The sequence below is a fragment of the Palaemon carinicauda genome, chromosome 15, assembly GCF_036898095.1.
Source record: "Palaemon carinicauda isolate YSFRI2023 chromosome 15, ASM3689809v2, whole genome shotgun sequence".
NCBI classification, from domain to species: Eukaryota; Metazoa; Arthropoda; class Malacostraca; order Decapoda; family Palaemonidae; genus Palaemon; species Palaemon carinicauda.
In genome coordinates this window covers 90,213,330-90,228,625 of record NC_090739.1, presented here as the reverse complement: position 1 = coordinate 90,228,625, position 15,296 = coordinate 90,213,330, and the positions used below count along the sequence as shown (strand labels likewise).

General features: G+C 34.0%; 1 protein-coding gene across 1 annotated transcript; it reads right to left on the bottom strand.

Annotated features, from left to right (window-relative positions):
* Window positions 1-9,189: 9,189 nt before the first annotated feature.
* On the bottom strand, window positions 9,190-11,139 carry LOC137654333 (uncharacterized). Its single transcript, XM_068387952.1, has 3 exons — window positions 10,849-11,139; window positions 10,613-10,710; window positions 9,190-9,561 (listed from the first exon to the last, which is right to left on the bottom strand). Exons 1-3 carry the CDS (start codon window positions 11,137-11,139, stop codon window positions 9,453-9,455), a joined length of 498 nt encoding a protein of 165 aa, XP_068244053.1. The 3' UTR covers window positions 9,190-9,452.
* Window positions 11,140-15,296: the final 4,157 nt, after the last annotated feature.

Below are 15,296 nucleotides of genomic sequence, written 5' to 3'. Positions count from 1 at the left end.
ATAGACAATTAGGATGAAATATTGCAAGAAAAACAACAATGATAAAATAGATATTTCATATATAAACTATAAAAAAAGAGAAATAGGATAGTAGGGTGCCTAATTGTACCCTCAAGCAAGAGAACTCTACCCCAAGACAGTGGAACAACACCATGGTACAGAGGCTATGTTTGTGGGTATATGTTTTCCTATATTTAAATTTTCAAGAAAACCTCATTTGTGTTATTCCATGGAATATACTCGATAAATAGATTGATAACGCAACAATACCCAATATTCAATATCGAAATTTACATCAAGGAAGTAAGGCTATTATTAACTTTTTGGGGCAACGCTGTCTTTTCAACGATGGCATGCCCTCATTTCTCCTAATAAGAACATTTCAAAAATCCCTCCTACACACAGCTATACCAAGAAGACATGAAAACCAGTCGATCCCAAAAGCAAAAGTCAGTTAATACACTTACAGAATTACTGCTCGTGAGAAAATTTAGATATGTGCACTGAAATCAATGTGATGGGTGAAATTCTATGAATGGAAAGTGACTTGATGTTTATATTTTCGGTATGTTTATTCTAAATGATATTGCTACAAAGCATGCAAGGATGGTATTACATCGCAAACGACAGATATAAAATCTGTAAAGAGGATGATGATATTATTATCACCTTTTTTTCATAATAAACATTCTGCAATAAAATAAATGGTACAGAGATGAAGCTAACTTATGTAAATATCACTATTCATAGCTTACACACATATATACATACACACACACACACACACACATATATATATATATATATATATATATATATATATATATATATATATATATATATATATATATGCGTGTGTGTGTGTGAGTGTGTGGTATGATTAGTGATATATACGTAAGTTAGCTTCATCTCCGTACCAGTTACATTATTGCAACATATTTATAATGAAAAAAAAGTGATAACAATATCATCATCCTGTATTACAAATTTTACATCTATCGTTTTGCAATGTGATACCATCCTTGTATGATACTGGCCGAAAATGAAGTGACTCCCAGACTACTTACCAGATTATTTTGTAGAATGTGGCATGGAGGGGCAAAACCTGATGAATGGGAGTTATGAGTGTTGGCGAGAGAAAAGGAGACCTGACTGATGGCAATAATTACAGAGGCGTAACACTTACGTTAGTTGTTATGAAAATATACAGAATGCATATACTAAAGAGATTGGAGAGAATGATTGATGAAAAGATGAGAGATGAACAAGAAGGATTTAGAAAAGGTAGAAGTTGCATTGACCAAATTTTCATTTTGAGGCAAGTTGTACAGCAATAGGTAAAATATAGAAATCCCCTTTTGATGGCATTTGTAGATTATGAAAAAGCCTTTGACAGTGTGCACCGACCAATTTTATGGAAAGTCCTGCGTCATTATGGAATTCCTCATAAATATGTATATTTTATGAAGGCTTTTCATGATTATAGCAAGTGCAAGAGCAAAGTTATTGTTAATGGAATCTTATCTAAGGAATTTCCAGTGAACAGTGGAGTACTCCAAGGGAATGTGATGTCATCTATGTTGTTTATCCTCCTCATGGATAATGTGATGCGTGGAACAGTCAGATATGGTGGCGAATGATTGGACTAGATTAGTGATAAGAATTTAGCAGAACTAGAGTATGCTGATAATGCTGTTTTAGTTAGCAGAACGCCACAAGATTTGCAATGCTTGCTTACCAGATTGCATGAAATATCACACGAGGTTGGGCTGGAGAAGAATAGAAGAAAGACAGAGATGATGAGAACGGAGTATGCAATGGAAGAGGCCGGCGTCAATGACCTTAGATGTCAGGATGCCTGAAAATTTTAAATCAATCAATCAATCAATCAATGGAAGAGGTAATATCATTGGAAGGGGAAAGGATTAATGAGGTAGAATCATTTAAGTATTTAGGAACTATAATCTCCAATGCAGGGTCTTTAGTATTAGAGTTTAGTGAAAGATTGACAAAAGGAAATCACACATAGGTAGGTTTAGTAAAATTTGGAAATCAAAACGCCTAAAATTACTTATAAAAATCAGACTATATATCAGTTCAGTAAGATTAGTGTTACTCTATGGACATGCGTCATGGTATGACAATGAAACAATGTCCAGTAGGATAAGTAGATTTGAGAACAAACCCCTCAGAAGGATATTAGAAGTTGAATGGTAGGACAGGATTAGATTTGAGACTATAAGAGAGATTATTTGTGGACGAGATCATGATGAAGGGTAAATGGAGATGGTTTGGGCAAGCTCTTCGCACTCCCCAAGAGAGATTAGTTCATCAAACATTCAGCTGGGCTCCACAAGGCACTAGAAGAATTGAAAGACCAAGGCCTACATGGCTGAGAACTATGAAGCGCAAAGTAGGAGATGATGAATGGAGAAGTATTGAATTTGAAGCTCAATATAGAGATGACTGGCGAAATCTAACCAAGACCCTTTGCTTCAATAGGCGTAGGAGGAGATGATGATGATGATTTACCGTATATATATATATATATATATATATATATATATATATATATATATATATATATATATATATATATATATATATATATATATATATATAATTATATATATATATATATATATATATATATATATATATATATATATACTGTATGTAATACGCAATGTTTACATACACGGAAACCATGAGTAAAATTGTTAAAGTTGATAGAAGATTTGATAGAAAAAGGAGAAATGTAAGACTGAAAATGAATATGAGGTGAACCTAAAATAATGTTCACTGAAAATGCAAAGATACAACAAATAAGAATTTTTTAAACCCCCGAACGGCTTCTGCAATGCATCCCGCTTTTTTCATCGTAATACATCAACCTCACATTCTCAATACATGTGTGATTCATACGATTCATATTCGCACATTATTGCAGAGAGAAAGAGCATTTTTTGCTGTGAATTGCTTGCGAATGGCTGGAAACCAGCAAAATTGGCATCCTGGGTTCTTTTGGATTTCATCCATAATTCTGTGGGACACGGCCTTTACAGTTGCATCCAGACAGTAAGATATTCTTTTGTGCTCAGAAATTTTAGTTTCTAATATGATGTACTCATCTGAGCTCCTTACAACTGGTTTTAAGAAGCCAATAATGTTGAAATGTGATGCCATTACTAGGGCCAGGGGAATGCCGGTGTATATCCTTTTCTAAATCCTGCTTCTCATAAATCCTGCTATGAATGTGGATGTCACGGGATTTAGCTAATAAAAGTTTGTGGCAGGCATAACTTCTATTTGTGTTCGATCTTGTGGAATCCAGACCTGGATGATTTTATCTTCGTTTGCATTTTTACCATTAACTCTAAAATACAAGAAGATGATAGAAAGGCCTCTTTTGTCTTTGTTGGTGATTTCAATGCTCCTCATAGGTAGTGGTTAAATACGGTTTTTCCTACAGATCACCATGACTTAAGAGCTTTAGACTTTGCCTCTGAAACAGGCTGTGAGCAAATCATAAGTGAAGCTACTCAGAGGTCTGGTAACTGCTTGGGCCTTCTATACACCGACTTTCCTGCTGTTATAACAAGTAATTTTGGTTCTCCACCTGGGACATCTGATCATGCCTTGATTTCGTTACTAGTGAAGACTGAGCAGCCTTTTCCTAATGTATCATACTCATGTGAGATTTATATGAAATCTCAAATTCCTGAAAGAGGAATAAAATCCAACAATAAAAGAAACCCTTTCTGGTACAATTCAAGAGCAAAAGTGGTGGACTACTCTTAAATCTGCACTCTTGGGTGATAGTGCAGCAGTTCCTCCTTTACTTAAACCTGATTGCTCTGTCGCTCACTGTCCAAAAGAAAAGGCAACCAACCATTTTGGCTGATGTGTTTGACAGCAAGGAGAGTAATGAGAAACTCAAACTTGATCATTACTGTTTTCCTGAGGCTAAACTAATTAGTTTAGCTTTTCGATCTCATGAAACTAAAGCTCTCCATATAGACCTTGATGCTTACGGAGGTGCAGACCTAGATGGAACTTTCCTTTGTTTTATATAAAGATTGCAGATTTCTTAACTCCAAATTTGTCTGATATTTTGCTCAAGGTAACAAGAGGAGAAGCTTTCAGCACTTGTTTGAGAATTGATAATGTTACTCCACTATGTAAATATGTTTGTGGTAGCTGAAATCCAACTAATTACTTCCAAGTTATCTAAAGTTTTGGACGTCTTCTGGGAAAACACCTTAATAGGTTTGCTGAAGGTAATATTTTGTTCCATAGTTTGCAATTTGGTTTTCGTAAAGGCCTTGGGGCCTGTGATGCTCTTCTTACAATCTCCAATGCTGTACAAAAATCCCTTGATTGTGGTCCAGAAGTTCGCATGACTGGCCTTGATTTTAGTGCTGCCTTTGATCGTGTTAATCATGAGGCCCTTGTTTTTAAACTCAAACAGTTGGGAGTGGGTGGGTCGTATTTTAGCAAAAGTATTGAATTTTTAAGTAATATATCACAAAGAGTTGCTGTTGATGAGCACCATAGTGAGTATAAGAATGTGATATCAGGTGCTTCTCAGGGTAGTGTTTTAGGCTCATTATATTTCATACTATATATACATAACATGCGGTTTGGCCTAGAAAAAAAAGCTTGTTGCTTATGCAGGGGATGCTACTCTCTTTGCATCAACTCCAAAACCTAAAACTTGCATAAAATGTTTTGATGTTGAACAGTTTGACATAAGTTTATAGTTTATATATGAAGCATCTGTTTTATTGTTGTTAATGTTTTTAAAATATCTAATTTTAATTGTTCATTACTAGTTACATTGTTTATTTATTTTCTTATATCCCTTCCTCATTGGGCTATTTTTTTTCCTGTAGGAGCTCCTGGGAGTATAGCGTGTTGCTTTTCCAACTAGGGTTGTAGCTTAGCTAGTAGTAGTAGTAATAATAATAATAATAATAATAATAATAATAATAATAATAATAATAATAATAATAATGATAATAATAATAGTAATAGTAGTCTATACTGGTCCTAGTAAGGGTAGAAAAAGGACTTGAACTTTGACCTTATGTCAGATTTTGACTGTATCGTGCCTCTGTCCTCCCTTGGAAACTTTCAAACCTTTAAACCTCATATTTATAATTTGCCCACTTAGTCAAATATTATCACTTTTTTTATTACTCTACTGAAACCTTTCTCATCATACCTTAAGACTGCATTATTCAAAACAGTCAAAACCTTAGACACTTACACATACATGTTCATGTTTCCTCTAATTTTCGAATGTTTATACATATTCAATAGTGATCACACAATTTCCCTAATTCACCCTGGATTTATTTATTCTTTAAGCGTCTGTAAATTCACAGAATCACCAACGTACATGTAACTACAAACTTCTAACATCACTTTTTTTTTCTTTTCTTTTCTTTTTGACGTCAATCTTGATTCAGACCTCTTTTGTTTAGGAGAGACCTAATTATTTGTTTTGAAACCTTGTACACCAAAATCTTATTTTTTTTTTCTAAATTTAGACCTACTACCGATATGTGATACTTGTTAATGTTTTGGGTGTTTTTTTACATTTTCTTACGTTTAATCAGTGGTTTCTGTCACCTATCTATGTGGTTCGTGAAATATTACCAACAAGGTAACCTATTCCGTAGAAAATTAATTTGAAAGTTGATATTCTTTTGGTTCTGTTACGTATTAATTAAATTGGTGACACAATATGAATGATCAAATAATAGCAGGATTTTGTATCCCTTGACAGCAAGAAATGGTATCACAAATTTTCATTTTGGAAATGATTCTTCTAATGTACACCTTCTGAAATAGAAATAAGGAAGTATAGCTAGAGGTTCCATAATAGAACATATGAAAAGCTCCCATAAAGGAAGATTCATTCCCAAAGTAAAGTATGAAATCCTAATTAAAAAAACTGGATTATAGACTTCACATAAGGAGAACCCATAGCGTTTACCACACCAATGTTAAACTGCTACAAATAGAAGAAAACTATGCAAAAACCTACTTATGAAAACTGGTTTCATTATTTTTCAGTCTATATTGTTATTATTTCTGACTTTTGGATATAAAAGATAAATAAAACCAGTTAATAGAGATGCCCTTAGAGGCCGCCATTAGGGCTGCACTTAGCTATTGAGGGCAAGTAGATTAGGAGAGCACTTGGCTCACGTTCAATAGGCCTGTGAACCGCTGCCACCTACACTCCACTTCTCTGTTCATTTCTAGAAAAGAAAAGGCACCATTTGTAGACAAAGAAAGGTCATGATGCTTGCCACGTTGGCTGTAAAGACCTGCATAATGTTTCCTATAATGCAATAGTAGTTATATAACATTTAGAATATTTCACTTCAATTTTATGATAATAATCATCTGTAACTAAAAAACTTGCACAGCTGAAATACGTTCCTTTCTAAACCTCATTGGATGCATGAAGAGCCAGACAATTCATCTGGTAAAAGGCAGACAATTGCATACTTGAAAGTCATCAACTATACCTCATTGTCAAAAGCTTAGAACCCCTCAGAGCTATATATGTACTTCCTGAAGTACTTTTGATATCTATTTTCTCCTCTATGATATGACATAGCATAACTCGTTGCGTTTCTTTTGTTTGCAAAAAAATTGAAAATCAAACAAAATTGTATTGAAACTCGGTATTCTAACGTTGGTGTGATGCCTTGATGCCACGGGTTTAGGTTCCTTTGGTTAAAAAAAAAAAAAAAAAAAAAAAAAAAAAAAAAAAAAAAAAAAAAAAAAAAAAAAAAAAAAATAAAAAAAAAAAAAATATTTGATGCTAAAAGGATTCTCACATGATCCTGGTCCATGTTCAGTATCATTGAATTAACCAGTCTCTGTTTCTATGAAGAAACATGTCCTTAAGCATTAAGCAAATGATTTGTTGAATATAAAGAATCTTGAAGAATGTTGATGTTTTCTATCAATTTTACCGACTAATTTTTACCAAATTGCAAAAGCAAAGCACAGCGAAGGGATGTATTAACTTGAGTGATTTATTACAAAGAGACATTAATCACAGACCTCTCTCAACATGAGCTTATCAAATTTGATTGGAATCACGCACACAAGTACTCATCGGTGGTAATAAATTTGAAAAGTTCGTCTGTGAGAGCATCTTTATAAATAGAGAAAAAGATAGCACTGACGATTGTTTCATCGAAAATTAACACAAATTCTTTACCAAGACTGTTGATGGTATGATAGTTAAAACTCAAATGGCATCAAAAATACCAAATTGTGACACACAAATACAAAACGAACCGGAACGCTGGTGTCAATTAAATGAGTTGATATAAAGGATGAGCAAGATAACAATTTTCAGTAACCCTAAAGAGAGCACAAAGGTAATTGTTCCAGTTCTCGCTTATACAACCCTCTTAAGCAGACATCGTATCAAATGATTCAGAGATTTCTTAAGTAAGTCTACAAAACAAAATAACTAATGAAACATAGGGAACTAGAGGCATTATGCACCAAATAGCTTTACGGATGAATTAGAAGGTTGTCTTATATGTCGATATTGTCTACAATAATTTTGGTGTTCTTTGAAAGGAAAGTAAATTTTTATTAAAAAAAAAAATAAAAAAAAAAAAAACTTGGACCACGATAGCATTAAGAGGAACATCAATTTAATAACTTTGAATTGAAGACAATGTGAGGTTCTTAGTTGCCCTTTATTTTGGCCAGCTTTCAATATTTGCTGGCTGCTAATAAGGATTTAACATTGGCACTAAATCTATATTGTAGTTAGGATTATAATTTCTATATAAAAAAAATATCATACACTCTTCGTGTGCTTTTCGGCAACATTCAGTCTTCAGGTAAAACCTTTACACTCACACATACGCACACAGAAACATGCACACTCACAATGTCCCTCTAGTTAATTTCATATAGTCCAATGTTTTGTAGGTAATTGTATGTCTATGAAAAGATCATCGCATAGACCGTACATCATGTCCTTAAAATACTGTTCCTGCTCTATTCCTTTGACATCGAATATTTAGCGATGACTGGTCAAATGTGCATTTCTGGCCGTTCATCTTAAACAGATCAATTGTCCTGCACCAAAAAAATATTTTATGCTGGTATAAAGGTTATTCATAACTCCAAGCGATGTCTATTTGCAAAGTATTCGACAAATGGTCTATCATGTAGGCCATAATTCAGCTGACACGAGTAATTAGAATAAAATTCAACGTCGGTGACTCTCCCAGTGACTAGAAATAAAGTTACTTTACTAGTGGCATATGTTTGGTAGGCGGCAGTTCCTGTCGTTTGCGCACTTTTCTCTTACCGATGGGATGAAAATGACCAAACCATCATTCAAATTAGTAGTGAGGTCTTGTGTTTGTTGCATTGTTAAAGTGTGCCAGCGAAGGATGAATGGATCTCATACTCTTTTGAGATGTATATTGCTATCTAGCGGGAAAATACATTCAATATCAGATGAGCTTTAGTATGAATGATTCAGAAGGAAGTACGTATCTATGTGTACATAAATGCATGATGCGTGCATACATAAATGGGTGCATTATCCATGTAATAGTTCATGAATCGGTAAAAGAAATTAGATCTCTCTCTCTCTCTCTCTCTCTCTCTCTCTCTCTCTCTCTCTCTCTCTCTCTCCCCGATATTGGAAAAATTATGACAGTTGCAGAGAAATACATATGTAATATTCTTTAAAAAAATATGAAAGTATATATTAACATCATAGGAATGAATTCATGGAAGGAATTGCAAAAGATAATAGAAAAGTTAAATGGAGAAGCAGGAATGTAGGACTGAATACTAATATGAGTACAACTATGTTAATGATCAAGGAAAATACTGAAAAAAAAACAAATGAAGGTTAATGACGCACCTCTAGAGATTGTTAATGAATATACGTACTTGTTACAAAGATGAGTGTTTCCCAAGAACATGACACCGACATTAAAGGAAGGATACCAAGGGATGGAAAACTTTTGGTAAACAAGAATAAATTATGAAATGTAAAAGGCCAATCTCTAAAAAAAAAAAATGTTATTTAATCAGATGGTCTCACCAGTATTAACTTATACTGTTGAAAATTCGCAGTACAAAGTGGTAAAAAATTAACACATGTTTTGTTTATATGTATTTTTTGATGTTTATATATGTATTTTGTGCTACTGAACTTAAAAATCACATTAGTTTTGCTGTAACATCGATAGTTTTTAACTTATTCTAAATTCAATATTTTCTTGTTATGTATGCAATTTCTCTTTCCCTCTTTTAAGGATAATTAAAGAACATTTATTATTTTTTTCATATATTGAAAATTATATAGGCAGTACAATATTAGAACAAAAGACATTATACAGCTCTGCATTGTAAATACTTTGATAACTCCTCTTTTATGATCAGAAGTGCTTGGACGATCGAGATTTTCTAGAGTGCATATTTTCATCTTCTCTCATTAGAGACGATATGTAATCTCCCATCATAGCAGTATTCCATCGTCCTTGATATCTTCTTTCCATAGTTGCTATGTCCTGGTGAAATCTTTCACCCTGCTCTTCACTGACATCACCCAAATTTTCTGGGAAGAAATCAAGGTGAGAATGCAAAAAATGAATTTTCAAGGACCTACGACAACCAAGCTTCCTGAAGTTCTCAATAAGTTTTGCTACCAGTTGTTTGTAATTAGGATCTTTGTTATTTCCTAGGAATCCATGGACTACATCACGAAATGCACACCAGGCTTCTTTTTCAATTTTTGTCATCGCTCTTTCCAGTTTCTCCGACTTCAACATTGTGTTTACCTGGGGTCCAACGAATATACCACCCTTTATCTTAGCCTCAGATAGTTTTGGAAACATAAGGCGAATTTCCTGAAAAGCTTCTCCTCCAAAATCCAAGGCTTTCACAAACTGTTTAATCAATCCTAGTTTAATGTGAAGTGGGGGCAATAAAACTTTGTTGGAATCTACTAGGGGCTCTCTGTGAACATTTAACATTCCCGGCTGCAGTTCCATTCGTGGGGGCCAATGAACTTTCTTAAAATGATCATCATCAGCTCTGCTGTCCCATAAGCAAAAGAAACATGAATACTTTGTGTATCCCCCTTGCAAACCAAGCAAAAATGTGAGCATCTTGAAATCCCCACAAACATTCCATTTGAATTCATCATAATTTATTTTATTAAGAAGCTGTCTGACATTTTCAGTTTTCTTTCTTTTGTACTGAGTGTGCAAGAGGCAAAGATGGATATTTGTTTCCATTGTGGAGTAATACTGCTTTGAGACTTCGTGTTGAGCTATCAATAAACAGCCGCCAATGTGTAGGATCATGCTTGAGTCCAAGAGCAGTAAACAAACCAGTTACATCCTTACAATAACACAGATCATCACTAATGTCATAGTAAATTTCAAATTCTTCATGTCGTTTCCGGTACCCAGTTATCCTGCAGTCTTGTCCTAGTAGATTCCATTCCTTCAACCTTGATGAAAGAAGTTCAGCTCCTGACTTAGTAAGACCTAAGTCCCTAATTAAATCATCTAGTTCACTCTGATTTGGAAAATGAGGCTCCAAAGTCATTCTTGGTACGAAAACTTCTTCCATTTCTTGGTTGTTGCTACTTGCTGACCCTTCAGATGAAATATCCATTCCATCATCTACCTGGAAAGAAAGAAATAAGCACATATAGCAACTTCAACAAAGACTTGAATAAAATTAGTACTTAGGAAAATTAATGCAGAGTAAATACTCAAATTAATTAAATGAAAACTTTTTGGAGAATATGATAACAATACTTACATTTTCTGGTGGCTGTGGTACTGGTAAGCAGTCATCATGTGGGACAGGTGCTCTAGATGATGGTATGTCTGGATAATGAAGAGCTTGTCTTCCTTTCACTTTTCTGTACTTTGTCACATCAACCGTGCAAAAAAAACAGTCATCGTGATAGTTCTTCGGTTCTCTCCATACTCTAGGAATGGCAAAAGGCATTGCTCTTCCTGTACCTCTTAGCCATCCTTCTAGAGTAGAACGGCAGCTTCTACATATCACATGAGGGGCCCATGGCTTGTCCTGATCACCCATGGGCATTCTGAAATAGAGTCTGTACGCTATCCACAATTTGGCACCTTTCACAATTTTATGTAATATTTGTTTTTTTTCCAATATAATATCCACACACATAGCAAAATGTATCTGGAGAATTTTTACATCCTCTAGTAGCCATCTTACTAAGTAAAGATATCAGAAATAGACCTGAAACAAAATTTGACTCATTAGCGCTGCTCCAGTTGTTCCGTCATTTTCCTTGCAATGAAAAACTGCCGAGAGCACGACACACTACCTCACGCCAATGCTGCTTGCCAATAACTGACTGTACCGACAGGCGGGAAAAAATCACGCATGCGCATGAAGGTTCAAGGTCGGCTCATGCAAGCGCGCTTGATTCAAATCAGATTTTCCCAAGAAATAAGGCCGGTTACTTTTCTAACAGACCTCGTATTTTTGTAACGGTCGATGATACAGAAAAAATAATTACATTTTTGGAATGGCCGGAAAAAATATATTAATAAACAGTATAAAAATTAATATAAACGAAACTTTTGTAAAAAATTGTTACATGGTGAAATCTGGAATAATTATTCCTAGGCATTTACACTTTTGAAAACGGATATTTTTACGTAGAGGAGTAATATTGTGGTCACTACAATTATGGTCCCCTGTATTCGATTAATATTACGTTTTTTTAACAGTGCATGCACCAGAAACCTGTAGCCTTAAAAGCCTTAGAACGTAAGCTAGTTACAACTCAAAGGACAATGGAGAAAAAATAACCATTATTGTTAGAAAGAGGGCAATATGGATAAGAGAGGAAACTAAAGTAGAGCACATATAATGAGAAAGTCAGATGAAATATGGACTAAAACAATGAAAGAATTAACATTGGATTCACAATATATATATATATATATATATATATATATATATATATATATATATATATATATATATATATATATATATATATATATATATGTTTATATAAAATTACATATATATATATATATATATATATATATATATATAGGCCTATATATATATAATTTTAAGGGTAGTCTCCTCCTTACAAGGCTGATTTTTGCCATTTTTTTTCTTTGCTAAAAGTCTTCCTTTTGCCTATCAGAAGGCCGTGATATGTGTATAATTCTTCTCCAGCCTCTATAATGCCCCCCATGGTCATCAACGCCCCACTTATGTTCATAGCAAAAATAAGATATATCATTAGTAATTGTGTAATTTTTATAGTTTACCTCTTAAAAATGGTTCAAAGTCGTTTTCTATTATACTGTATGAAGTATCAAAGATAGAATTCGAGGATTTATCAAACTAAATTAAAAGTGTAAACTGGAGATCAGTCAAACATATGCAGCAATAACCTCCAAAACAGAGGAAGAAAGAGAAACTATTTTATGAAGACCTAAAGATATTTTTTAAAAAGGCTCTATATGCATTTGTAGGAAAAAGAAACAACAATGGAGACATGTTTGTAAAGTTTGCTGAAAGTAAAAATCTAGTAATCATGAACACCGTTTTTCTTTTATAATGAAAAATAGTATATAATATGGACAAAGTGAAGCCCATATCTAGGAAAGAATAACTAAATAGATTTTATTCGCAGTGAAAAACTAAATTTAGTGAAACATGTACCAGTGTCAATCAAATCAATGTCAAGCGACCATAGAATTGTGATAGGTAAAATTTGTCTACATCTAATAAAACAAAAAAAAAGTGATTTTAAGGAAGTAAATAAACATCCCTACAATAAGAAAAAGTATATGTGTATACTAAGTCAAATTTTTTATTTGTTCATCTCTCACGAAAAAAATCTAAAAATGCATCACATACATCAATTAACCTCTCTCTCTCTCTCTCTCTCTCTCTCTCTCTCTCTCTCTCTCTCTCTCTCTCTCTCTCTCTCTCTCTCTCTCTGTATTTACATTTACCATTTAAACGATATACTTTCTAGGTATTTTCAAACACAAATAACCTTTTTATTTTACAACCACTTTTGATCATTCAAAAACCATTGAAAAGATTATCTTATATTAACAATTTTAGTTTTACTAATTTATTTCTCTCTTTTATTTTGAATGTTGAATTCCATGTTGAATAAAGCTTACAGCCCATCAATATTCGTGCTCAAATGAAAACGTAGAAATTGGTCAACCCACACAAACAATACCAACACTAAAATTTAACATCTGCATAATTTGATTTTCTATGGGTATTCAGTTGCATATGCAGAAACCCTAATAGAAATTATATGAAAAAAAAGTAAATAACTTTTATTTTGCCTCCATAACAATTTCAAAATTGTTAGCTGATTTAAGATTTTTCATTAATATATATATATATATATATATATATATATATATATATATATATATATATATATATATATATATATATATATATATATATATAACGGATTTTGAGCGAAGAAAAAAATCTATTTTTGGGCTCAGGCCATGTCGTCCTGATGGAAGTTCCCAAAAGGTAGCTTCCTAGGGTATATTTGACTACAGTGATATTCCCAGAGAATTTTACCTTAAGGTATCCAGAATTTTAACTCCTGGAGCGAATATCCCGAAATAATCTCACAGGGATATCGCATAATATCAGAGGACGTATTCTTGACACGTCATATAGCTATCTACACCCCGAACAGTATTAACGCTTCGAAGGGTTATAGTGACAAGAATCTGAAACGAGAATGAAAAGAGAGCCGCTCATAAGGCATCTCTCCTATTCCGTTTCCAGTGTGTATCTGATGAAGGCGGTAGCGCCCTCTTTATTCCTTCGCTCAAAAATCGTTTTTGGGGCTCAGGCCATGTCGTCCTGATGGAAGTTTACCAGAGCATTACTGTATCTGTGGATTCCCAATCAGTGCCGTACTCTCAAGAAAGTATTTTCCTGGTCCGTCTAGACCTAGAGACCTATTATGTTACCGTCATACATCATTTCATTTAAGCATGAACTATGTTAGTGCTTCCTGCCCCCTTCAGGGAAGAGTCGTACTAGACTCTGGAAAAAGTCTCGAGGAGTACATAATAACTATGGATGACAAAATGACAAGCTTGTATAGTGGTCTCGCCCTATACAATGTAAAGCAAAGTTTGTATTAGAGTCACCAATGTCAGTATGAATTTGTGACACCTTCCCCAATGTGACTACTCTTATTAACTATTGGATAATGGTTGTATCCGCATAGGAACAAATTTTGCCTCTTTGCCACTATCCCGTTAGGTTACCACGTCAACCCTTCCAAGGAAGGGTTAGAGTGAGTGGACTTTTGCTTGAATCAGGGAACAGTCTTGAAAGACATACCATGATAAAAATATCCATATTTCAATCTTAATGCTCAGAACATTTCTAATAAAATGAGTGTGGGCGAATAAGACGTGGGGTTCACTATGAACTAGTTTATTAAAAATTTAGTAAACGTACATATCAGATCAACATTTATAAAATTTATAAAATGTGGATGATATGCATTAAAGCATAAAGAAAAACGGTCAACAGAAAATATTGTTTCGTCTACTAGGAAACATATTTGCCAATTCAATTGAATTATTAATAATAATGATATAGTCTGTATACTGTTTATTTACACTAGCGTAAAAAACGCTTGGCACAAGTGTCTGTATTATGCAATAGTTCACCGATGTCAATGAAACAGTTCATAAGGACACTTACGTGGCCTATCGCTCAGCGTGTAGTAACATACAGTGACTACACACGCACCCTCTTAATTAATCATCCCAAATTAATTACACTGTTCCTCGCAGATTTGAAACAGAAAGTTAAAGAATTCTACCTGCTGCTACCACAGATCTCTTAAGTTGCCCCACTTGCTTTGCATAGTTCTTAAAGAACGCCTTGGATGACTACCAGCCGGTGTACAAACAAGGATGTTCAAAGTCCATATAATTAAAGAAATTTTATGGAAGAGGCAACTTTCCTCGGATGATGAATAACGGGTGTACTGTCTGGATCCGTTCTGCGAATAACACGGGTGAATTTCGCCCCTAGTTATAGATAACTTTGAACCCAGGGTTTCTTTTCTGAACAGCTTTCCTCCCATAAAGTCTGAAGTTCTATGAAGATAGACCTTTAGGCACTCCACTGGACATAGAGATGCATCTTCCTTCAGAGGGCAGATTCTCTAAGGACCCCACCTGTTGGTG

Coding starts and splice junctions, on each gene's coding strand:
- LOC137654333 (XM_068387952.1), bottom strand. CDS start 11,139: ATGCCCATGGGTGATCAGGACAAGCCATGGGCCCCTCATGTGATATGT. Junction 10,711..10,848: donor TACCACAGCCACCAGAAAAT/GTAAGTATTGTT, acceptor CTTTCTTTCCAG/GTAGATGATGGAATGGATAT. Junction 9,562..10,612: donor AGAATGACTTTGGAGCCTCA/TTTTCCAAATCA, acceptor TATGGAAAGAAG/ATATCAAGGACGATGGAATA.